Raw genomic sequence first — 23,790 nt, forward strand, 5'->3', positions numbered from 1 at the left:
GGGTTCAAAATATTGGCAGGTCGATACAATACTTGGGTCGCTCAAATGAGATTTGAGTGGGAGGAAAAATGGGAGAGATATATTCATTCTGATGCTATTACCAGAAAATCGCTAAGAAGCACTCTGGCCTGAACAGACGGTGAAAATCATATGCAGTTTGATGAATCATTTAAAAAGGAAAAAAAGAAAAGAAAAGAGACCGGAGTTGCGCCAAAAGCAAACCCCAGAGGTTGTGCAGTTTTCGCCTGCTGGCGCAAATAACCCTGTTCTCGGGCGATGGGCCCTCAGGAGAAGGGGAAAAACAAACGCCGAGCGCGCCGTAAGATGGATGTTAAGAGTGATGGGATGGAGCAATAAAACCACCATGCAAGAGAACGCCTCAAACTTTAGCAAATGTCGAGACGGAGAGAATGTTTAGTCTGAGCTGAAAATCCCCAGAGGAAGACTCATGGCAACCTCGTAGTTGGGGACATTGACAATTTCCGTAATGTGTAAGTCTCCTGCCACACTGGCCAAGATGTATGCCTCGGATTTGGTGAGGCCCTTGGTATGAATGAGCCACTGAATCAGACCACGAACGGCACTTTGTGCCGCCACGTAAAGGTCAGGTGCAACGCCAAGAGCACCATAAGTTCCCAGGTCGGGCAAAGGGTTTGGTATTTGAGCGCGGGGGGGAGTCTGATAGTGAGGTGCGGTGACCCAAGGTTGATTCTTCATCACTTCGAAACGGAGGGTGGCCTTGATGGGAGTTTCGATAGCGGTTCCACACACTTCCCCCTGGCCCTGAGCAGCGTGTCCGTCGCCGCAGCTGAACAAGGCGCCCGCCGTCTGCACGGGCAAGAACACGGTTGAGCCGACGCTCAGCTCCCGGCAGTCCAAATTACCTCCCGCCTGCGTAGGAGGGACTGTCGACAATTCCTCATCGGTGGCGGGAGCGAGACCCATGCACCCCAGGAATGGCCGCAGTGGGATGCGCATGCCTTTGAACTTTGCATACCCCTTCTCACGATCGAGCGACCAAATCTTGATTTCGGGTTCCGGGAAATCCTCTGCCAGCAGACCAAAGCCAGGAATGATCGCGGACCAACCCCAGTCCGCGACTTCGAGGGCCAACACTTCCACTTTCAGCACGTCCCCTGGCTGCGCATCTTGCACGTAGATGGGTCCAAACACAGGGTTGGCGATGCTTAGATCGAGAGCACCAATCGCGGATGCATCCGAGCCGGCATTCAGCTGGCCGTTACTGCTATCGATGGCGTCAAAGGTGACTGTTTGACCCGACGCAACAGTCAACTTGGGCGTGATTTTTCGAGACCATCTGACATGTCCGCATTCCTTTCCCACGTGGAAATTGTTCCAGCCCGCGGAGGCCATGCTAGAGCTGGGGGCGGTGATTGATTTGACGTGAGAGAGTGTTGCAGTCATCGGAGGCGATAGCCACGGGTGATATTCTATACTTTCGGCGGAGTTGCGACGAGGACGACAACAGGGAACCGAGGTCGAACGGTGTCAAGAGAAATCAGGCCCGGTGGCGGGCAAAGGCGACTTTTAACGATTCCCGTCTATATGAGAAAATAAGGAAAGAAGAGGAAGAAAGAGCCCAGAGATCGAACGGGTCCGGAGGGTCGACTTGGGTGCCATTTTAGACGAGCCCTCTAAGCGGGCAGGGTGCGATCCTCTCTTGATGGGAGGGGGGGGGGGATGGACAGTTAGGGAAGGTGGATTAGCCACACGAGAGAGTGGGAGGGCGGAAGAGGGGGGGGGGGGGGGAGGGAGCGGATGGAGCACTGAGCACTGAGCACTGGGCATCGAGTCCACTAAACACCATCATCATTCGATCGCCAGGACTCGTTGTGACGACTTGTCGGTGGGAAGGTGTGAGTTTCCATCGCGTCCAGAGGACGAGTGGGCTCTGACCAACTTGCGCAGATACAGTAATGCTTGTTCTCGAAGGGGGCTCCACTCCGGGAATCCGATTTCGTCGCCTGCCTAAACGGGCAAGACAAGGTTCCAGGGCACTGGAACTACCATCGGCCCGTTTGGAGCCTCTCAAGTCGCGGCCAGTATACCGCAGGTACATGCACCACTCATGCAGTACTAGCCGTAGTATGCCAGACTTACTGCCCTGCTCATTTGGTATAGTACCTATGTAACTACCTACTACCTAGTCGTTCGCGTCAGGTCAGCATCAGGCATCATCATTATCATCATGCAAAAGACTGGAGCAATTTCGTAGTGCGTCGTTATTTGAGCTTCAAACGAGCTGCCTAGTCGTCAATGTTGCTTTAGTTTTCTCTAGTCCACTTCGATCAGGTGCGCAATAAGCGATCCATGATCTGGTAGGTACAAGTAACACTTAACAGTAGTATAATTCTGCCTACCAAAGTACTACTGTTGTACTTCAGACTGACCAAGCGAGTACCGCATAGTCACGCTTACGAGTTTGCCGCCTCTTCACGCAATCTCACTGATGTCTCGCGACGAAGAACATGGGTCGATTCCAACTACACGCGACTCGCTTTCAAGTCACCCGTTTTGGGGGGGGGGGGGGGGTTCGATAAGAGACTAGAGATGTTGTACAGTACCTTAGTATGCCCTTTCGCTTACTCCAGAAAATCATTTTCCATGATGTCGTTTTCTTTTTGTCTTCTCGAGAATAGGGTACTCATTTTCATTAACGTTTCTGCAGGTCATGATTGGCCTTGAACGGAATACCGGTCCACTCTGACGGAATGAAGCGCCTATTCGCCTTCTCTTTGCCCGCCCCCCACTCTGTATCTCCTCTTTACTCATCGTTGTTCTTCTTCATATTAGCCTGACTAGCCTCCCTCCTGGACCCGTAGCTGGTCAGGTCAAACCCATAATCAGTCGCAGTCGCCGGTGGATGTACACGGGTACAGCAGGTGAATGCGGATGTCAAACGTATCCGACCACCTTCCAATACATGAAGGTACTTTTGACAAACTGCATGGACCACGGCATAAATCGTTGTACTCATCGGCGATGCTCCGTCCAGTCACCTGATTGGAGCCAAAGGCTTCCTCGTTATGTCATCCGGGACCGATAACCTTCCAGATCGACCTAGTCAGCTGTCCCGAGGGGGAGCACCATCCGGTGGGGCCAGCACCGAGGTTAAAAGAGGGGCATGTCCCCGAACGGGATTGAGCAGGGAGTGGAGGAGTGGAGGAGTGGAGGAGTGGCACAGAGGACTAGAAACCGTCAGTTTGAAGAAATCTGACAGGAGAGGACAGAAGAAAGATCATTCTTCTGCGAAACCATGCTGACGAGCTGGTGACTGGTGGAAGAGGCGACGAGGTGCACATGGCTGCCTCGGGACTGGTGCCAGCACAGGTGCAGGTGTAAGGAGAGAGACCGCGAAAGCCACTAGATTAGGTAGGTAGGTCGGGGCATTATCATCAGCCTCAGGAGCACCCGAGGAGTTTCGGCAGGGTTGATAATTTATCCAGCGATGCACAAGCGGGGCATTCTCGTCACTCTCTGATCCAAAACATAGTAGTTATTACAGTAGGTCTGAGCAAAGTAGTGTAAAATTTACATGCCTCGAATAACAGTACCACTTGAAGTCGTGACGTAGGTAGTAGGTACTCTAACCGAGAAGACAGTCTCACGTTGAAGGTGGTGGCACTATAGTAGTAGTATCTACTATCTAGGTATTAAGTCCTGACTCACCGAGTCATTCAACAGTCGCTACATGCGATGATCATCACTTCGAGAGTAACTAGGCAGTAGCAGTCACAGGACGCCTAAGGAGCGAGAGAAAGGTCTTGACACGGAATCCGTCCATCCGGCGATAGACCCCTAGGTGTTGCATGTGTAATGCGACAAGAATGGAGCAAAGAGGCTCGTGGCATCGAGTTGCCCAACGTCAATGACCCTCTCGAGATAGCTTCGGATTCGATGGAAGGACGGACGAAGGATTCAAGGTTAGCACATGAAACGCGACGCCACCGGAGCTTTCCACGAAAGGCAGGCCGTTTGACGAAATCGGATATTTAAATACCCGAATGGGGAAGCAGTGCGATTTTCGAAAAAAAAAAAAATCTTTTTCGTTGGGCCCACTTATCGAAGACTGGAAAACGGTAAAAGTTTCCTATCTTTTTATTTTGTATGTGTTTGACCCCTCAACCTCTTTCCTCTTCGAGACACTCGTTCGCCGGTTGTACTCATGTACAGCTCCAACGTTCTTTGGTAATCCGTGGCTCTGTATCTCAGCGGGACAACCTGTAAACGTGGCACACATTAAAACAACCATCTCCGTACTTCAAGGTGCTATCTTCCAGCTGAAGTGTGTGCTCTCTGTCTCTTGGTGGTGTGAAATAGATACGGATGACTACCTTACTTGAGTTCTGCCTTTTCCTACAGAGAAGCACTTCCACTCCTCCACCTCTGGGTATGCGTTTCTCTTGGTGGAAGCGGCGTGGCCATGGCCGGCCAATATGACAATGTATGTAAGGTTAGGTTCAGCTCCTGTGTGCGACTGGACCACTACATAGAACCCAAGGCCTGGAGATACCTACTAGTCCCATGCGATACAATGAGTCTGAGGGCTCTGGAGTCGCTTGAGATGACTGCTGAAATTGTTAGGTAAGGGCTTCGGTGCTCTCAACCGAATTTGACGGCCATTGGGACTGGTGAGTGGTGACAGACAAAATAAAGTTACTTAAAGACGACCACGAAAAAAAAGCAAAAAAAAACCCCAGCGTCTACTACTGTCGGCTGGAGCGGTCTTACATTCTTGTCTACATACTTAGTTGTCACATAATGATCGACCTCAGATCTTGGGGTATTCGGAGACATTAAAGATAACAGCAAGAATACTGGTGTCGAGATGGTCGATACTCGGGTTCTCTACAGTTTGACTGAAGTAGTAGGTACGGGACGTAGGTGTAGGTGAGTGAATCATTGATTTCTAGGTATTCGTCTGAATCTGTCAAGGACCCGTAGGCGATGTTTTTTTTTCCCCCGATCATCTTTGTCCCGCTCACGAGATTTCTGGGAAAATCTTCCGAACGGAAGCCGTGGGCGATTCCTTGCTGAAGACACGACCCGCGAGGTCTTGGCTCCCTGGGTTGCAACTTGAAAGCTCACCCGTCGAAGGAAACCCCTTTTCCCTTTCCACAGTCACCTTCTTCTTCGGGTCAACGCAACGAGCGTGGTGGGGACCCACGCCAATCCAGGTGGTACATTGGCTCAAAATAGATCAACGACAGAAGGATCTGCAATCTTCCATTGCTCCTCGACTGGACGGACAACAAGACCAAGATCAAATGCCAACACAGAACCAGATGTCGCAACATGCCCGCCGCAGTCCAACATACAAGAGGCCGTTCAGATATGGTCCAGGCAGATCGAGATGGGCGCGGTCTTCAGATTGACGGGACCCTCCATTGACATTCCTGGAAACTGCTATGACGAGTCAACGTTCCTCCACAACAGTGATAACTATGCACGTTGCGGTTACATATATCACGAATCCGTCCACGGGCTCATCATGGATTGAAGTCTCTAAATAGTACTGCTACCATGCGAGAAAAACCCAAGCTCATCTGGAGTTTTTCCGAGTAGACTGATGCAGCAGCAGTGTCTCTTTTCGGGGCTCTTCCAATCATTGTCATGTTTGTCCTTTCTCCGTTTTGGGTCTACAACGGTCGACATGCATGTCGAACACCTTCCGCTTCTCTTTTTCTTGCTTTCCCAGTCACCGCTTAGGAGTAGTAGGTGCCGAGTGATATAACGGCTCAATTTCTTGCAAGATCCCCGACCGCTTGCCCCCCTCCACCACTCGGAGACAAGTTCTCGGTACATGAATGCATATTGTGTTTGCCTTGTCGCCATCCATTCCACAAAATTGAACCGCTCTCGCGTGTTGCAGGTGACCCGTCACGATTCTTGCCCATTGAGCATCACGATCACGCACGAAGCGTTATCACTCCTCGGCCGACAAGCCATACGACTGACCACGTCATGCGCCACCTCGGTAGCTTGCATTCCTCGCAGCGACAAGTCCATCACGTACTGGATCAGCACCGTGTCGTCAATATAGTCCGACACCCCATCCGATACGATCACGAGGAGGTACCGTCGATGAGCATGTAAGATGCGTCGTGAGGTATACGGCTCGTTGGAAACGAAGTTCCCACGCTGGGGCGTGGATGACGAGGAGGCGCGTCGCACTCGAGGCATTGTATGCTCCTCTCCGAGCGAATTGACGGGGTTTTTGTACTGCAAATCGCCCAGCGCACGGGACATATTCAGGGATCCTGGCATGTCGGGTGACTGAGGTCAGTATAGTTTCATCCATCTTTTGGCAGACTGTCATCATGGCTCGCGCGGTGCACGCGGTCTGGGAGGGCCCGCGGTCTAGTACTGTGTTTACTGGTTTAGCGTCTCTGCAGCCTGCAGTGCTGCAGTGCTGCAGTGCTGCAGTGCTGCACAGACTCCACCCCCGGCGGATGCACTCGGGCCCTGCGATCCGTCACCGCCGTCTCAAGGTCCGGCTCCTGCGCCTTTTCGAGGATCCATCTCTGCCAACTCCAACTTACCGAGTCGAGACACCCCATTTCGTTTCTCTACAATTCCTCCTGCCTCTTTGATCCGGGCCTGCTCGCTTGGAGTATCGGGCTTGTGTGCCTCGGTGAGTCGACGCTGTAGATGACAACCCCCCATGAAGGTTAGCATGATGGTCTTTGGGCCTGGACTCCACCACCACGATGGCACAATCCGTACAATGTGGAAGGGAGCTCCGGTCCTGGGATCTCGCTCCGCCATCACGACATGTGAATCACCCAGGTTGGAGACCACTAGTTCTCCCTCGGTCAGATTGATCAAGCACATGGCCACGGTCGATCCGGACATGGCCGGCTCAACGGACTCGTGCTGGAATCTCTCCAGCAAGAGTGCGTCCTCGTCAGCCAAAGCTGCTTTGATGGCAATGGCATAGTCTCCGCGAGGAAGCTCGGTTCGTTGAGCCAGGAGATGGTGCAGATGTTGGCTCGCATGCTCCGCGACTGCATCAGAGCCGCTTGAGGGCGAAAGAATCAGTAGTGTACCCACTCAGTTCTGCATCATACGGGAATCCCGGTACAGCAGTGCAGGTTTCTTCTTGCTTACTGGCCATCGTAGACTGCAAAGAAGGCGAGATTCTCATTCGTGTTGACTGGGAAGTGTTCCGGCAAGATTGTCGTGTATCGATCTTCTTGGAACTTTCTGCTTCCTTGAGCCTAGTAGGATGGTCCCAAAATTTAGTCTCGACTTTATCACTTGAAAAGCCGCAAGGAATATCAAAGGCGATCTTACTTGACTAGCTCCGACATCGAAAAGGAGCAGGGCATCCGAGGACGACATGAAGGAAAGGGGTTTTTTTTCTTTGGAAATGGACTTGTCTTTCTCACAAAAGCTCACATTATGTGAGAATTGCACTCAATTCACTCTGTCAGGTGCAAAACTATCGCGGTGATCTATAAAGAGTACAGTCTACGGAAGTCAAACCCGACTTCATCGCTGGCTACTGGGTAGAGTTGACATCACATCAAGGTGTCTACGAAGCCGTCGATTCCTCTCACTTGTCTGCGTTGAAATATCGGACGATACTCAAGGAACATCCGGCGCTGATGACCTACCATGAAAGAACAAGCCATTTCCATTTCTCAGAAATCCTTGTGGGTATCATTTACAAAGTCTCGACGACTTTCGCACTTGGCGATTCTACTTGGATTGTAACCACGCGATAAGCAATGCAATTTTACCCGGGGTGGACGCGGAAGTTTGGGTACTTGGAAATTGCAAGGCTACGCATATGCGGTAGAGGTACAGCGGTACTTCCCGCCACTTTTTGATGGATCTCAGTCGATCGGTCTTCCCACCGCACGGGCCACCGGTGCCTCGGGGGCATCATCATCGAAGTATTTTGCCCAAACGCCGCAGGCAAACAACATTACTTGCCCCTCCGCAACATCGTCTGCACGTCTGGCGAGCCACGGAGTCCACGAACAACCACATCTTTATCATGGGCTGGCCCGGTGTGGGAAGTCTCGCCGGATACTTTTTTTCTCGTTCGCAACCCAGCAACGACAACACACGATCGGACTCAACTTCCACGGATCCGGCGGACATTCAATCCGACTCGCCTCTTTCTTCTTCAGATACGCAGGATTTGAAAGAAACAAGGGACCATGGAGCGGACGGGATCACGAGCTTGGCTGAAGAAAGAGATCTGGAGAGCACTCAATCAACGCCCAAGGCATCTGCATCAAGCGCGCCGCCACCGGTTCTCGCCGTACCGACGCTGAGTTTGAATGGCGATGCATCCAACGAAGATGGGACCGTCGCACGCACCGAAAATGCTCGCAAAGACCAGCTAGATCCACCGGCTGTGGGCCGAGTGACATCTCCATCATCCGAAGCTAGCATCAACCAGGCGACATCTCACAGCACAGGAGAAGGGAGGAAACCTCCCCCTTCTCTCTCCACGGCCACGTCCAACAATACCCTCTCCCCGATGCCTCCTCCTCCCGTTCCCCGACCACGCCAAACTCCTCAACCCAACAGAGGCCCTCCAACCCTCCAACCGCCCCTACCTAGCGTTAGCTCCATCCGCATACCTCCCTCCGCCGCAGCAAGCCTCCGCGCACCCCCAACCAGCAGCGGTCTCAGTAGCAGCACCCTCGCTCCGACAACCGTCAAAAAGCAAGCGTCGCGCAAAGTCATCCTCCAACCGGGCTACTCGCCCCTCGACTGGGCCGCCCGCACCAGTAACCCCAACAATGGGCTCCGGGGCGTAGGGGCTGCCAGCCGGCCTGGTACGAGTGACGCCGAGCATGTTGAAGATGCAGAATGGGCGCAAGGGTCGCGATGCCTGGACTTCGTACCAGGGCAAGGTGTACAATATCTCGCCCTATGCGCCCTATCACCCGGGGGGCAAGGGTGAGCTGTTACGTGGTGCGGGCAAGGACTCGGCGCAATTGTTTGCGGAGATCCATCCGTGGGTGAATTGGGATGGGATTCTGGGCGAGTGTTTGGTGGGGATATTGGTTTCGGAGCATGATCCCCAGGTGGAGAATGGGCTTGATGCCATGGACTGAATTGATCAAATGTCCCTGATGGAACGTCCGGCCTCGATTGGACATTCAAGTCGAGCCTGGTCAACCGTACAAGATCTATATTCCTGTGTGTATATAACTAAACACTATACCCGCGAGCCTTGCCAGAAGAGCCCGACCACGCGGCTTTGTGACCTCGCAACACAACACTACTGATTGATACCCATGTACCACGTTGAGACCAGCTTTGTCCATTACACTATCAACCCAAGGAGGCGTAACGGAGTATAATGCGTGATTTGGATATCAACAAGAAAAAGGACAAGAGTGAAGCCATTCGACAAGACCTCGCAGAAGGCATGGATGGACATCGCCACGCCGCGAAGCGAAATTCAAAGCTCGCTTCCTCCCAGGAGTCGGACGGGTTTCACATACATCCCATCTATAATTCATCGTTCTTCTCGACACCCTTGATACCGACGAGCTCGGTCTCAAAGACAAGAGTGGCACCGCCGGGGATGGGGCCAATGCCGCGCTCACCATAGCCGAACTCGGGGGGAATAGTCAGAGTGCGCTTTTCGCCGACACACATGTCGAGAAGACCCTGGTCCCATCTGTGTTTGAAATGGCTGCATTAGCGTATCTGTTCCTGTTCCCTGGACCACGAGGGGATGCAACAACATTGAAGCGGATAGATTGCAAATAGGCGGTCAAAACAAAATCAGAACAAAGACAACGAAGTCCCGATAGAAGAGTCGTGACCCAGCGAGCACTCTGCCACACTTACCCCTTAATCACACGGCCAGTTCCCAGCGCAAACTCCAAAGGAGCATTGCGCTTGTAGCTCGAGTCAAACTCCTTGCCATCTGCTTGGAGAGTACCCCGGTAATGCATCTGGACAGTGTCGCCGTTTTGGGTCTTGCGCTCACAATCCACCTTGTGAGTGACTTCGATACCGAGCTCGGCGGCACAGGCCAGCGAGGCGAGAGTCAAGAAGAGAGTCGCGAAACGCATTTTGATGTGTGATGTGGGAGGGGGGGGGGGGGGGGGGGGGGTGTTGACGCCTGGGAGATTGAGGAGAGATAGAATGTATGGAGAGTCTTTGTTGGAGAGACGTACTGTACAACGTTATTGAACAGGAAGAACAAGGTAGGGAAATGCAAGTAAGAGGAGGGGAAGAAAAGAACAACGTGGTGGAGTTGCGAGGATTGCGGAGACGTGAAAAAGGTACGTGGCCCACTCAGGTGGGGTCGGGTGGGCAGGCCATTCTTCAGACGAAATCAATTGCAGAGTCTCTTCGAGGTGCAGTATCCTACTCTCGGTGAGGTGTCCATCGACTTAATATCCACTGGTACTTTATCCCTGCGACACCAAGAAAGCGATACTCTGTTGCTTTCACCAGCCGAGTCCTCCTGAGACACAGAATCCATCTATACAATCAAATGTACAAGGTACAATGTAGTATACGTACAACCTCTTCCTGTTCCCCGCACGGCTCAAGACGCCTTTCCAGCAGAGGCACCAGTCATGACAGCCTCGGGGATGCCCTCACTGGCATCACCGACGAGTTCATCTTCTCCCATGGATCCCTCCCATCCATGTGCCACCAGGTATGCACGGAACTTCTCATCACGCAGCCGCAAGTCCTCCCCGGACAGGTCAGGGACAAAGAACCACGTCACCAAAACACCGACAACTCCGCAGATCGCAGCCACAATAAACGTCCATTTCTTGCCAAGGTTGTTCGAGATAGGCTGGAATGCTTGCGTCCCGAGCGCCGCACCCGTCTTCCCAATTGCCGCGGAGAGACCGTAACAAGTGCCGCGCACACCAGTGGCATAGGACTCGGACGATAATAGTCCCAACATATTGCCGGGGCCGAAGTTGCCGGAGCTTTGCATGAGACCGTAGAAGACCACAAAGAGAGGGATGATCTTGGTGATTCGATCAAATGCGCAGCCGATGATGAGGCCAAAGATCAGATATCCACTGAAGCCGATCATCATGATATTCTTCCGGCCAACACGGTCACAAAGTATCGCTCCGAGGAAGACTCCTGGCAGGGCAAGGGCTCCGAGAAGCAGCTGCCATTCGGCTGTCTGACGAATGGTGCCATTGCCGACGACATTGGAGATGATGGTCCCAGAGAAGACACCGTTTGGGAATGTGACAAAGTCTATGGGGGTAAGATTGAGGAATCAGCCCTGCTGTCAAAAAAGGGAGGTGTGCTGGGTGGATATTCAAGGGGAATCACAAACCATAGAGAAACCAAGCACCGCAGGTCCCAATTAGGCTCTTCCAGTAATAGCGAAGTACGAGTTGATAAGGGACATGTCGCTTGATCGCACCTCGACGGTACAGAGCGGAATTGAGCATGCGAATCCGAAAGTAGAACACGGAGAGTGGCCAGACGCATCCAATGCCAAAACACACTCGCCACACCGTACTATAGTGCGACTGGTGGCAGGCCGTCAAGACAATGAGAAAGATGGACACTGCGAAAGGACCTCCGAACGATAGGGGAAAGTTGGTCACCATAATAAACGCAGGGCCACGATGCTTGGGTGTCAGGTCGTTGGCGGATTCCGAGGCAGATGTAGAGGACGCGGGATACTCGCCACCGGCACCTGTGGGATAATGAGTCTTCTATTGATCAGAAATGGGAGATGGATTGATAATATAGGTCATACCGAACCCGACAATACCACGGGCAACAGTCATCATCCAGAACATGCCACCAATTGTCGCGCCATGTGAAGCAGTGGCCAAAATCCCACCGATGACGATCATCAGTGTGGTGAAGATGATGGCCGTCTTACGGCCAAGATAGTCGCAAGTCAAACTGCATCTCTATAGTCAGCAGATATCAGGTGAAGCCAAGTACTTGTTTCTAACCACTCACCCAACGACCACCTGGCCAATGATCTCGCCGACAAGCAGGGCATTGGAGACTCGTGTGCTGACACTCGTTGTGTATTCACTCGGATATTCTTTCTTGAGCAGGACATTGGCCATAGTCCTGCAAACAGTCCATGCGTTAGAGATGGTCAAGTTTCTTTTTTTTTTTTTTTTTTTTTTTTTTTTGCTGCTTTCAGGAAATGCGATCTGATGGTACTCACATCAAGTTATTTTGATAACCATCGCTGATCAAGGCAAAGCCACTGGCAAACTACCGAGCTTGCTCCAGAGGAGCGATACGTGAGCGGAGACATTCCAACAGAAAGCAATCGGAGGGGCGAAAATCCCACTCATCCGCACACTTACAATAGTGAACCAGTCGGACAAACTCTGCTTCTTCTGCGTGACCTCGCATGAGGGGCCCTCCACCACATCGACTGCATGGTTCACCGGGGCTTTGGCTAAATCAGTCTTCTCATCGGCGGCAGATGCGCGGGGGCGGCCATTGGGAACAGTTTTCTAGAGTCGTTCTGTACACGAGGTATCCCCAAATTCCATAGAGTATGCAAGGAAGAAGTAAAAGGGACAATGAGGGGTAACCCATGTTACTTATAATCAAGTCCATGCGTACCTAAGCGCACGTGGCGCTCTCTGATGAATTGAATCCCAAGGATTCACCCCTAGGCGCGGCCTGATGGACAAATTATGGCTAAGCGTCGCCCATGGCGGCCGCCACTTTACAAGAAGCTTTCCCACGTGTTCTGCCGCGCAATATGAGTCGCTGTCGCAGCTGTCCGTGGCGGCGAGCGTCAGGGTCGCATTGAAGGAATTTCGACATGCTTCGAACAGCCGCGATGATTTTTCAAGGTAGAAGGTTCAATATTCTTTCCCGACGGACTGAAATATCCTTTCCCGACGGACTGAAGGAGGAATCCAAGCTTTACCGGATACGGAAAGGATCTTATACTGTATATGAGTGAGGAGTGAGTGATTGAAAGCACGTGGGTGCGCAGCAGCCGCCAGCTACTGTCAACTTTTATCTGGTGAGTGAATGTTTAGTCTACTAGCCACGTGAGTGCACGTTGCACACATAACATAACGCTGTCCTAAGGTAGCTCAAGTGTATTGAACGCCAAGAATAGATAAAGAAGTCGGTGATGATATCTTCGGAACCCACGGGCAGTCCTTCCAATTTGAGCGTCAATTTAGAACCTACATCTAGTCCTGTTCACTCAAAGCCAAAGACTTTTGGGGGCCAGCCACGGGCAAGAAGCTCGGTGGTCTTACAGTTGTTATCCAAGCAAGACCATTGTCTACATAATCAGGGGGCTGGCGAGCGAGGATCCAATGTCCAGTATGTACAGATGACAAATGAAAGGATGACTTTCGAGTCAGAAGAAGTCTATCATCCCCGCAATTCTTTTTCAAAACACCAACGGGAAAATAGGAAGAGAGAATAGATCAATGATGCGACCAGGCACATTGGATTCTAGAAGATGAAGAACTCGTGAAACAGGAAGGGATGTGAAAGTCATTATCATGAAAGGGTTTTTAGGCCCATTTTCCCAACAAAGCCATGAGGGCAGCCCCCAAGCAAAGTAAAATGAATGCAGTAAGCACTTCTCGGATGGGAGCTTTCCGCATGGAGTTGCTGAACATAAATTCATGTGCCATAAGCTCAACGAGCGCGGTGTAGATCAAGATGCCGGCAGAGATCGAATCAAAGACACCATTGACAATGAGTGTGGTCCGTCCCGAGGGTGGGTAGCTATTTCGGACCCCCAACCCAATCGCAACAGCAATTGGGGTTGAGATGCCAAAGGCCAGCCCCAAGAAGTAGGGTGTTAGCCGTTTGGAGGTTGGCCAGGGAATCAGAGCTAGGCGAGAACCCAGACCGAGGCCTTCAAATGTCTGGTGGAAGACCAAAACGATGTAGAGGGTCGTGAATTCCGCGCCAGAGACTGCCAAGGTGAGACCAATAAAGACAGAATGGAAGATAATGCCAAACTCCAGAATGAAGATAGAGGTCAACTGAGCCGCATAGTCCTCCTCCTTTACAGTGTCTTTCTCTTCAGTTTCATCGGAATCATGGTGTTCGCGGGAGTGGCCCAAGTGATCTTCACCAGGAAGGTGGTGAGTCTTCACTGGGGCAAGTTCCTCGACCATGGGTTCAGCAGTGCCGATATGTGTGTGGGTATGGTCTTCCTCATCATGGGAGTGGCCATGACCGGAGCCAAAGTTTGAATATCGCATGACCATCAGCTCGACAAAGAACAGCATGACAATTGTCATCAAGACGATGCCCTCCACCCAGCTGTACTCCGTAATGGGACCTGTCAGGCATGGATTGGACAAGGCCTCGTGCGCGGGAGCAAGGAGGTGAATGAAGGCAGTGGCGACGATGACACCGGAACCGAAGTATTTAGCAAAGAAGAAAGCCCATCCGGAAATTCCTCCACTCCCGACAAAACGGCGAGCAAAGACCGGGAATATAGCTCCAAATGTAGACCCAACCATGATGACAAAAATGGAAGAGATACGCAGGCCTAGACGGCCGTCAAATTCATTGCCCGTAGCACAGGCGTCATTGGCACGGCCCATGAGAGCATGAAGATTGGATGTTTCCATCCTCGACTGCAGAGAGGAAACTGCAGAGAGGAAACTGCAGAGAGGAAACCACCGGGGACAGAGTAATTGATGAGCAAGTGTGAAATCTCGTTTCAGCAACGTGAGAACAGTACCAAGTGACCGCCTGGAGAGCACTCAGGGTAACCGGCAAATCCGCACAATGTACAGTCAAGGCACTGCGAGGGGAATCACGAGCAGTCGGTGTGGTGTTAACACTGGACCGCGTGTGGGTGTTTAACCAGTAGCGCGATGCCTAGTGCGAGCAAACCAGATTGGCCTGTCCAAACTCACTTGTCAGGCCTTCGCTGCAACACACCACCGCTAGAAGGACTTGCTTTGCACTAGCGATTGTAATTGGACTCTCATCCGATAGTAGGTAATGCACGTTTCCCAAAAACCGGTCTGAGAAGTAGTCCGCCCGGGGTGATCGCTGCAGAAATTTGGGAGGATCGAAGCTTGGCTGCTCTTTCTTTCCTAATGCGTCCAAACGTGGGAATGGTCCGCGAGAAATTTGCGGAGTGCGATGGGAAAAGCGCTCTTGATCTTCTTCACACCAGCTGAGCAAAGAGCGTCTTGACAATTGCAATTCGTTATGGACGAGAGAGCATGTCAGGTTTATCAACAGTCGCTCTTCAGAAACTGCGGAGACTGCAGCCGGGCTGTCTAGCGGCGGGGGATCCATGAGGACCTTGTGGATTGAGAAGACGTCAAAATCAAGAACTGTGTGGTAAAGGTACCTAGTACCTGACTTTGTATATTGGTTTTGGAGCAATACCATGTACTTGGTACTGCCAGTACACTGCAGCCTGGTGAGTATGTGAGGACCTTGGGGACGAGTCCGTTGCGGGTGAGAACCTTGAGGACGAGACTCTTCCGAACCCCGCCGGTCGAGACCTGATCACGTCAGGTAGCTTCACGTTTACTTCCATTAGTTTGACAGGATGATCTCGACATGGTCGTAGGAGATACAGATTCAGCCTTATTAAAGGCATTGGTTGAGCTGACCATATCGTGTTTCGCGAGTATGAAAGATGTTGCTGAGATTCTAGAGCTTGTACCACGGTGAACGAACACGCATCATGACCTCAGTCTAAAAAGCGGTGACGACGGCGGCAGGACTTTCTGCCAATTGCTGCTGTGGGATCTGCCGGGGCGACACTCTGAGTGCTAGCTTGCCTGATGAGGCGATGAGCTCACAGTTTCTCCAACATTGAGGTCCTGCTACTGAATCAGGATCACGCCCCGACCGGTTATTTATTGTCAGTGACATGGCTCCTATTCGCCGATACTTGCGCATCAGCAAGCACTCCGTGCTAGAGTGCCGGATTTACTTGGATAACCCGGCCGACTCCCGATGGCTTCTGAACACCCGAGATCCGGTTCTGCATCGGGTCTTCGAGGCAATCCGCCCACTAGTGCTACCAAAACTAAGGGAAGAGAATCAGAAATTGTGGTCACGCAAGAAGAGTAAGCCTGTAAAAGATGTCATTGTACAAGGTAGGTCGGCGTCCGTTCTTCTTCCCGCACAACTTGACCACGGCACAAGACACTGACGTCAACATACGAAATGCTGCAGATGAATTCGAGGTCGCCATTTTCCTTCGCGAATCTCGTACTCGGCACGCCTTGTTGACTCGTAACAAGATATTTGAGACACCAGACAAGAAGACCAATAAGAGTTTAAAAGATGAGCCTGCGGATGAAACAATGGATGGCGCTGTTGGTCTTGATCCCACTACCGAAGCACCAGTCGTTGTGGACAGTGACGAGGGGGAAGCTGAGATTGATCTCAGGGATATTCCTGAAGCATGCGATGAGAATGCACACAATGGTTCGGCCTCGATATTTATGGGTCAAAGAGATGACGCAAGCAGAGAAGGGCCAGCCACAGATGAGAAGAAGATGCGATTCAGCACTCAGTACGAGAGTTTCAATATCACTGGATGGGTGCTGTGTCTTCTCATCACTCGAAAGGGTGACAGGGGACAGAGTCGTGTGGTTGCAACGCCGACGAAACAGCCACTCATGGAGGAATGGATCTCCAGTCAGGCTCAGACTGGCCTAGGGGAGGATTGAGATGATACTCCTACCATTGCATTGACGGTTGACGAGAGACTCGTCTCATGTGATCTCTATGCAGGCTCTTCGCGATAACCACTGCCCCTGCTCACTGCTATGTTGACGGCTGCGGAACATTTGTCTTGTCTTCACTAGGCTTCGGTATCACGAGATAATCGGGGAATGTAGCCAATTGCAGACTGGGCTTCTGGAATCACTGCAAGCTTGATCTCATGCGTCCCCTGGAGAACAGTCAGTTGTTGGACACTTTGACGTTCATGAAACAGAACCTGGCCAAGAGCAAGCCCTGAAAGGGCATTGGCAGTCGTTTTCTCCGATGCTAGGGGAGGTGTGGAAGTGACCCATCGTCCTCTGCTTGTGCTTCAAACAATCGCTATCTACTCGCTCACGACGCAGCATTGCGATCAAGTATACGGTAACGTGCGGCATCGGCCCCTTCTCCGGAGCCCCGGGGTGTTCGGGAATATAGTGGAGAATGATTCTCGACTGTGTTACGCATGTGGCGATGACCCCTGGTCCAAGTTCAGAGTCCTGGATAGCTTGGACCGTCTGAGCAGTAAGGGTTTCTGCAGGGTCAATGTCTGCAACGTTCTCTACGTGGCTGGCAAATGAGATGCACAGGAATAGACTTAGTGGAGGCTGAGACACAACAACCAGGGCTGATGAGAATAGTTTTATTCCAACGTCGTTACTACGTGCCACCCCATTGCGAGGTTGGCTCATTGCTGTATCTGAATTCTCTATACGCTCTTTGGAGCTGTGCGTCATGCTAATGAGACGCGAGCACTTGGACTTCGAAATTGTCTCGGTGAGGTTAAGCTGCATTTGGCAAACTAGGGCGTCATACCGGTAGCCATCTACGTAGACACATAAGGCTTCCACTCCGAGAGTTCCGTGACTTGCTAGCGGCTCCCAAGGGATTCGGTCGCAGGAATCTGAGCTTAGAAAGCGAAGTAGCCCAGTGGGTCTCTTCGAGCTGAACTAGAAAAGATGAAACAGGGGCTCCACACTGTCATCTGACCAGCTGAAGCGGCTGAAATTTTTGTGGCATGTGAGACCGAGAAATTTAATCTTTGACTGGTGCTTGAAATCGCTTCGATCGGCCTCAAGTTTTCTCGAACGAGAATTTACGGGCATCAATATTTCACAGCGGTGACAGGATCCTCTGTCGTTGTGAGGTAGATCGCGCTTTATGCTGCACCGCTGTAAGGTGTATCTGGCAACCTTTTATTGTACTGTACTACCTTTCAACACATCTTTGGGCAAACTTAAGTACATCGTACGTCCTATACATATTAGCCCGCTAAAAGATCTTCGAGCTCCAAGTTTGTTGACCCCGGAATATAGCGACGCTAGCATCTCACCCAATCCCGCTGTGTACACGCTACATAGTACACACTACACTCAACTTTGTACAGACGAGAGAGAGTACAGACTATTTCCATTCGAGTTGCAGCGCTATACTGCTTTCGTCGAGATGATGACCGGCTATATCAAGAGTTGTCTCACCGACACTTGTATTTTGTCCCCAACGGCCCGGCTGACGGGCGTTCTTGAGGATCCGTGTGTAAATGTGTATAGCTGGATACAGGATACACGCTGTACTCTCCAGTCCGACCAAATTTGGATCGAGCTGCGGGTCTTCCTGTCTTGGGCAAAGCCACTCTAACTCAAGCCCAAACGTCAATCCGTCAGACTGAGGTTCAAGCGGGAGCCAAACAGACGGTGTTTGACCTACAGTAGTTAGGCGACGCTGAGAGGAAGGAAGCGAAAGGGGGGGCGACCCGCGAACTATGGAACCGCAGAACCATGGGAACAGCCCGGCGAACCGTCCAATTCTACCAGGAACCCCCTTTTTGCCACGTGTGGGTGGGTCCTTTCTAGAAACGGGCCAAATCGCGAGGGAGACCTTGTGCTCGCGAAGTCTGAAACACAAACCCAGATTTAAAATTTGACGAGCAACGGTCATCCGAATTTGGGCTTAGGGCTGGGAGAGTGGTCTTGTCCAGATTTGGAAGCGTGAGGTGGACATTCATTCAGCAGAGCTAACCAGAATAGTTGAGGTGCTTCGGCAAAACACGAAGGTATACCCAATCGTCAGAGTACCTTGGACATAGGCTCATGGGGAGATCAGTTGAATCAAGTGGAATAGACAGGCCACATATATTCAGGCACAGTCTGCACAGACAATGTAGCTAAGATGCTATGACTGATACTTTGCAGTCTTGACCGTCTTCAAGTCCCAAGTCATTGCTGCACTCAACTACTTGACGCATGCATGCCTTGAACTGCCACTTCAATCTCAGTTAGTCAAAGATTCAGTAGTAGTCTGCTGCTGTACATGTGCTACTGCTTGCAGTGAAAACTACAGTATCACCTCATGGGTGGGGCACGCGCTGCACCGCCACGCACTACCCGAATCCTACCCAAATCTGTGGCCATCCATCACTCGAAAAGATTTCGTGTTCTTTGTGTGACGACCGACGACCCAATATCCACTGCCGAGTAAAACAAAAAACGGAATCGACTAGTAATCCTGGGATTACCGTTTAAAGCTGGTTGTCCACCAGAGTCTTTCCACTCCTCTCCTTTCCTTTTCCCGTCCCTTCCGTGACAGTTCCAAAATTGTTCCCTTTAGCGGAGCCGTTTGATCATTCTTTGGTCATCTTCCCTTCACCCATCTGGCACCGGGACGGGTGTTTCTCGGGCTCCACTAGCTCTCGATGAATGATACACAGAATGCCTGAATAGCTTCTGCACTATGACATACTCAGTTAGCGTGCTGAGCAGCCAGTGAGTCACACGGTGAAACCCCCGACCCGTTTGTTCATTGATCCGCCAAATCCATCTGGCTGCAAGGTACAGGCAACATCAGGCACACCTCGAAGCGGACCCAATGGATCCACCGTGCGCTCCATTTGGGCATCGAGAACGAGATATCGGGTCTAGCAGTTATAAGTTAGGACAGCAGCGTAATAGGTAACTTGGCATAGTAGCATAGCTCAGACGTCGACAGGTAAACTTGAGCTACTGTAGAAGACCACAATACACTTTTACTTTTCGATTGATAGGCAAGGACGGGGACAGCACCCAAGTAGGTATCCGGAGATTTCATCGAGACCACGCCGTAGGTAGGTACCTACCTACCTGGGGACTGAATACATGTCGCTGAGGCTTCAGGGGAGGTGAATGGTTTCCCGGCACTTTTCTTTGCATACCTAGGTACCTAACACTTGGTATCTTCACTTTGCAAATTGTATTACACCTTATACTATAGCAGTGTAGTCCATTAGTCCTACCACAGTTATACAGTATAGTAGTACAATCAAGTCGATCAACACTGCAATATCAGATGTATGATGATATGATTGAGTATCCCACTGTGGTCTGTTAACCTGTTATCAAAGTGGATATGTTCTGCACGAATCTGCTGCATCCCAGCAAATGACACACGCTATTGATCTAATGCATGATCTGATCACATGCCCGCAGCTTGAAAGCAGGCACCTGTGGGCACCGCCCACTGGCACTGGGCAGAATGATGGTCGCGCTAGTCTCAAAACCTGGCATTTAGATAACGTCCATCGAATTACGTGGCATATTATTCACGGCTGATTGAGCCGAAGGCCTTTCCTTCCAAGTTTACTCCTTTGACAAACCTGTAGGATATGTGACATCCCCAGGCTAAGCGGGTATACCACGCTGACACGCACAGTGTCATGGCGCACGGTCGCCTGCTTCCAAACTTGAGACGACCTGCTGGAGCGGGATATCCGGGGCAGGCCGGAGAATTACAGTCTGCAGATCGATCAGTAAACTTGCTGTTTACAGCCACTCGATCAAAGTTGCGCGCATTGAACTTTCCAGGGCTTGACACTAACCCTGAACGGGTCGATAGATAAGCCGACCGTGTCAAAGAAGATGCAGATGCAGCATCCTTGCTAGTCTTCATGTACCTTTTCAGGGTGCTCGTGATCTACAGACTGCCTCGCAGGCGGTCTTTGACACACCGAATGACCCGCTACTTTAGACGATGTTGAGTCTTTGCATGACCCCAATCAGCGGAGAGATTGTGATCACGTCGATGGCGCTGCACTGCAACGGTCAGACATGTGTGCGTGTGGGTGCAGTGCATAAGCCTGCAGTTGAATGTAGCTAGGCCATGCGCCGGTCTCACGGTCTCCGGGTCTCCGAGCATATTTCTTGTATGTTTTGAAACGGGCACCCTGGTCGACTGATGTGCATGCATGATTAGCATGAGGAGTGTGTGGGGAAGTCTTTCAAAGCTTCTACCCAGTACATGACCACACACTACACAGTACACACAGGTGGGATCGACAAACGAGATACATCTCAGGTAGCACGTACAGTACACTGTCATATCCCTTTTTGTCCTACCAACCGGACACGCAGCACATTTGTTCGTGGCTGTAGGCAATAGTGACCCGTGATTTCATGGTCTCTCTGTTGATTCGGCTTCGCTACGATTTATTGGATTCATTGCGAATCGACGCGGGGGCCGTGGCCAGTCGCACGTCCAAACCCTAATACAATTTGTGTCGAGGCGACACAGTCAAGGGTCATCAGGAGTCTGGTAGGTAACAGCCACTAGGTATGTTATATGAGCCAAGGTGAATTTCATTGCATGTTCGGGGCTACCACTAAGAGGTAGTTATCTGGAAAGCTTGAAGAGTCTCCAGATTCAAAAAGGTCTTGGTCAACGATATACCTATGTACTACCCTCGGGTGGAGATTTCATTCGATATATATCATGCCCGTAGCCCGATACTACCCTGAAGTCCAGGGTAAGCCAGCCTCCAACTAAAAGCCCCTTATGTACGGGCCGATCGTCAATGTGAACCTTGGTGAAGACTTGGAAATATCCATGCTCGAGTGATCACCGCTCAGTGGCGCAACATGTGCAGAAGGGCAACGAGGATCGATCATGGCTTGAACTTTGAAAAGGGCCGTGTCGAGTTGGGGAATCCTCATGCCCGAATGAGTCGAATCCACGATGTCTATTCCTAGGGCCGCAATTATATTTAGATTAAAGTATTTATTCGCACGCTCGTATATCCCATGGGTCGCGTACACTCTGCAGTAATTTCCGGACTAACATGGATGAAATCGATGTCTTTGAAAAGGTTGATCCGGAAATCTCACAACATTATGGTCAACACTTGTTGCACGAGCAGGAGATCCATCCTGTATCCACGTATATCCGTGTTGATGGTTGCCCGTTGCCACCTCGAAGCTCTTACGTCTTTCCCCTGAAACTGTCATTTCCCATTCTCCAGTGAACGGCAAGGGAGGGTTGGATTTTTCGCCTCCCCCTGAAACGTTGGAGCACCAGTCACCCCTTTCATGCGGATTGGATTGCCCCACCCTTTGAATGCAACGAGGATCATTTGTGCAGGGACGGGAGAACGCACTCTGGAGAATGCGGGCAGGCACGCCAGACGATGCATTATTATTGTTGATCCTGGACGTGCATTGTTTCTCGAAGTTGCACAGCTTCTCCTCTCACCTTTTCTGAAACATGCCGGCTACAAAGGGGATGTATCATATTGATGAGACGAAATGATGGGCCCCATCTTAGATTACTTACCATCATGGTTGGCTATCAAACGACATCTACTGTATGATGTTTCGTTGTTTACCACTAAGCCCGATGCAGGTGCTCTCGGGCTCTTATTTCCTCCGATTCCTATTTGATTTCGATCCGCACCTCCATCCGTCCGAGACCCAAGTCGAGCGAAAAGAAGCGATCACGGATGAGCTGAGCCCCTCTGCGCCACAAAGAATGCCTGCCGCCCCCAGGATGCTGCCTTGTTCCTGATTACATACGAGTGATCGTCGCCGTGCATCAATAGTCTTCCTTGAGGATGCCTGAACTCTGCTGCTTTGATGGGGCATTCATTCCCGATCTGGACATCCCAGCACCACTCGTTCCAATGGACAATGTACATGGTCGCATGTACCTGTAGTCGCAATGTATCTAGCTGTATCAAGTCTGTGCGATGAATCGTGGCTCTCTACACTTCTACAGAGATCTATGCTTCGGAATATATAGACTCGTCACTTCGCAGGCATCATCTATCAAGTTGGAACCACAGATCCATCAATTGAGTGATGCTTACGCTGACACCATGCGATCAGCTACGAGGGGCTTATCATTGGAAGTGTTACAAAGCACATTCTCGAAGTATTCTCTTCTCTTTGCTTTCCCGCATCGAGGGCTGTCTCGTAGGTCTTCGGCAGCGTCCCCCCTTTCCGAGAGATCGACGCTTCATTGTTCAAAGCTAAGCCTTACGGATCCATATATATGCCTAAGAGTGCTGCCTCTCCAGGTTCTTTGAAAGCTGAACAAAAGACAAGGTTGATGAAAGTCTTTCATCTGCTCCAACGGCTACCGAAGCCCCCGACGCCGATCGCCAATCGCACCAATAGGTCATCATCTTGATACGTCCACGTAGACTCAATAAAGACCGCGCCCATGGGCCGATACTCTCACGGTATGCTTTGTTGATCTAAACAAATCATTCGAGTCAGTCATCTTGGACCAGTCATGACAAAAGCAAACGCTCGGGCCCGAGGTTCTTTGAACCCTCTTGCTGATGCGATCATCGCCTGCCGAGAACGATCACTGCATGAGATGGGCTTCTGGGTAAGGTCATCGACAAGGGCTCAGCAACAAGCGAAGTTGGGGGTCAACAGGATGGCGATCTCTCGGCTGAATAGGCAACGGTCTAAATTGGGTATTCAATGCGATGATGATGGTCAAAATTGGCCAAAATTGGCCAAAATGAGAAACCAAAGGGAAAAAAACAAAAATAGTTCGCTCAGCGTATCAGACGGGTCAACCTCAACCAAACGGGATGGGTGTGTGGGGGCAGCAGATTGTCCACTTTTCAAAAGCCGACGCATTTCGTATGGCGGTGGACGAGATTTGAAGGGCTTTGATGCGCGAACCGCCAAACACCACTATCCAGCATCCACTGATACCGAGGTTGTAGAGTCATGCATGGATGTATGTAGAGTGGGATTCTAGAGAGGCCACTGGCAACGTGGAAGGAGTGGCTCTTCTAGAATCTGTAGGGAAATGGAAATGATCATAGAATCACCA

At 51.1% G+C, this 23,790-nt stretch overlaps 8 protein-coding genes across 8 annotated transcripts; 2 read left to right on the forward strand and 6 right to left on the reverse strand.

Annotated features, from left to right (window-relative positions):
* Positions 1-414: 414 nt before the first annotated feature.
* On the reverse strand, positions 415-1,374 carry N7539_001371 (acetamidase/formamidase family protein; the record flags this gene model as incomplete). Its single annotated transcript, XM_056930974.1, has 1 exon — positions 415-1,374. One exon carries the CDS (start codon positions 1,372-1,374, stop codon positions 415-417), a length of 960 nt encoding a protein of 319 aa, XP_056793005.1.
* A 4,527-nt stretch (positions 1,375-5,901) lies between these two features.
* N7539_001372 (PP2C family serine/threonine-protein phosphatase) lies at positions 5,902-7,365 on the reverse strand (the record flags this gene model as incomplete). Its single annotated transcript, XM_056930975.1, has 4 exons — positions 5,902-6,281; positions 6,564-7,042; positions 7,132-7,241; positions 7,318-7,365. The coding sequence occupies 4 exons, from the start codon at positions 7,363-7,365 to the stop codon at positions 5,902-5,904; spliced, it is 1,017 nt and encodes a 338-aa protein (XP_056793006.1).
* Positions 7,366-8,026: 661 nt separating this feature from the next.
* N7539_001373 (cytochrome b5-like heme/steroid binding domain-containing protein) lies at positions 8,027-9,101 on the forward strand (the record flags this gene model as incomplete). Its single annotated transcript, XM_056930976.1, has 2 exons — positions 8,027-8,797; positions 8,853-9,101. The coding sequence occupies 2 exons, from the start codon at positions 8,027-8,029 to the stop codon at positions 9,099-9,101; spliced, it is 1,020 nt and encodes a 339-aa protein (XP_056793007.1).
* A 400-nt stretch (positions 9,102-9,501) lies between these two features.
* fkbp3 (peptidylprolyl isomerase family protein FPR2) lies at positions 9,502-10,073 on the reverse strand (the record flags this gene model as incomplete). The annotated part of the gene is made up of 2 exons (XM_056930977.1): positions 9,502-9,673; positions 9,847-10,073. The coding sequence occupies 2 exons, from the start codon at positions 10,071-10,073 to the stop codon at positions 9,502-9,504; spliced, it is 399 nt and encodes a 132-aa protein (XP_056793008.1).
* A 482-nt stretch (positions 10,074-10,555) lies between these two features.
* On the reverse strand, positions 10,556-12,476 carry N7539_001375 (Glycerophosphoinositol permease 1; the record flags this gene model as incomplete). Its single annotated transcript, XM_056930978.1, has 5 exons — positions 10,556-11,235; positions 11,318-11,686; positions 11,750-11,901; positions 11,962-12,173; positions 12,318-12,476. Coding segments are annotated over 5 exons (1,572 nt in total), but the record flags the coding sequence as incomplete, so codon positions are not given.
* A 1,032-nt stretch (positions 12,477-13,508) lies between these two features.
* On the reverse strand, positions 13,509-14,585 carry zrfB (low-affinity Zn(2+) transporter ZRT2; the record flags this gene model as incomplete). Its single annotated transcript, XM_056930979.1, has 1 exon — positions 13,509-14,585. One exon carries the CDS (start codon positions 14,583-14,585, stop codon positions 13,509-13,511), a length of 1,077 nt encoding a protein of 358 aa, XP_056793010.1.
* A 1,268-nt stretch (positions 14,586-15,853) lies between these two features.
* N7539_001377 (uncharacterized protein) lies at positions 15,854-16,661 on the forward strand (the record flags this gene model as incomplete). Its single annotated transcript, XM_056930980.1, has 2 exons — positions 15,854-16,082; positions 16,162-16,661. 2 exons carry the CDS (start codon positions 15,854-15,856, stop codon positions 16,659-16,661), a joined length of 729 nt encoding a protein of 242 aa, XP_056793011.1.
* A 134-nt stretch (positions 16,662-16,795) lies between these two features.
* Positions 16,796-17,489, reverse strand: N7539_001378 (uncharacterized protein; the record flags this gene model as incomplete). The annotated part of the gene is made up of 2 exons (XM_056930981.1): positions 16,796-16,983; positions 17,054-17,489. The coding sequence occupies 2 exons, from the start codon at positions 17,487-17,489 to the stop codon at positions 16,796-16,798; spliced, it is 624 nt and encodes a 207-aa protein (XP_056793012.1).
* Between the last annotated feature and the right edge of the window lie 6,301 nt (positions 17,490-23,790).

This window comes from Penicillium diatomitis, assembly GCF_028827545.1.
Source record: "Penicillium diatomitis strain IBT 30728 chromosome Unknown utg000002l_segment0_segment0, whole genome shotgun sequence".
Lineage (NCBI taxonomy): Eukaryota > Fungi > Ascomycota > Eurotiomycetes > Eurotiales > Aspergillaceae > Penicillium > Penicillium diatomitis.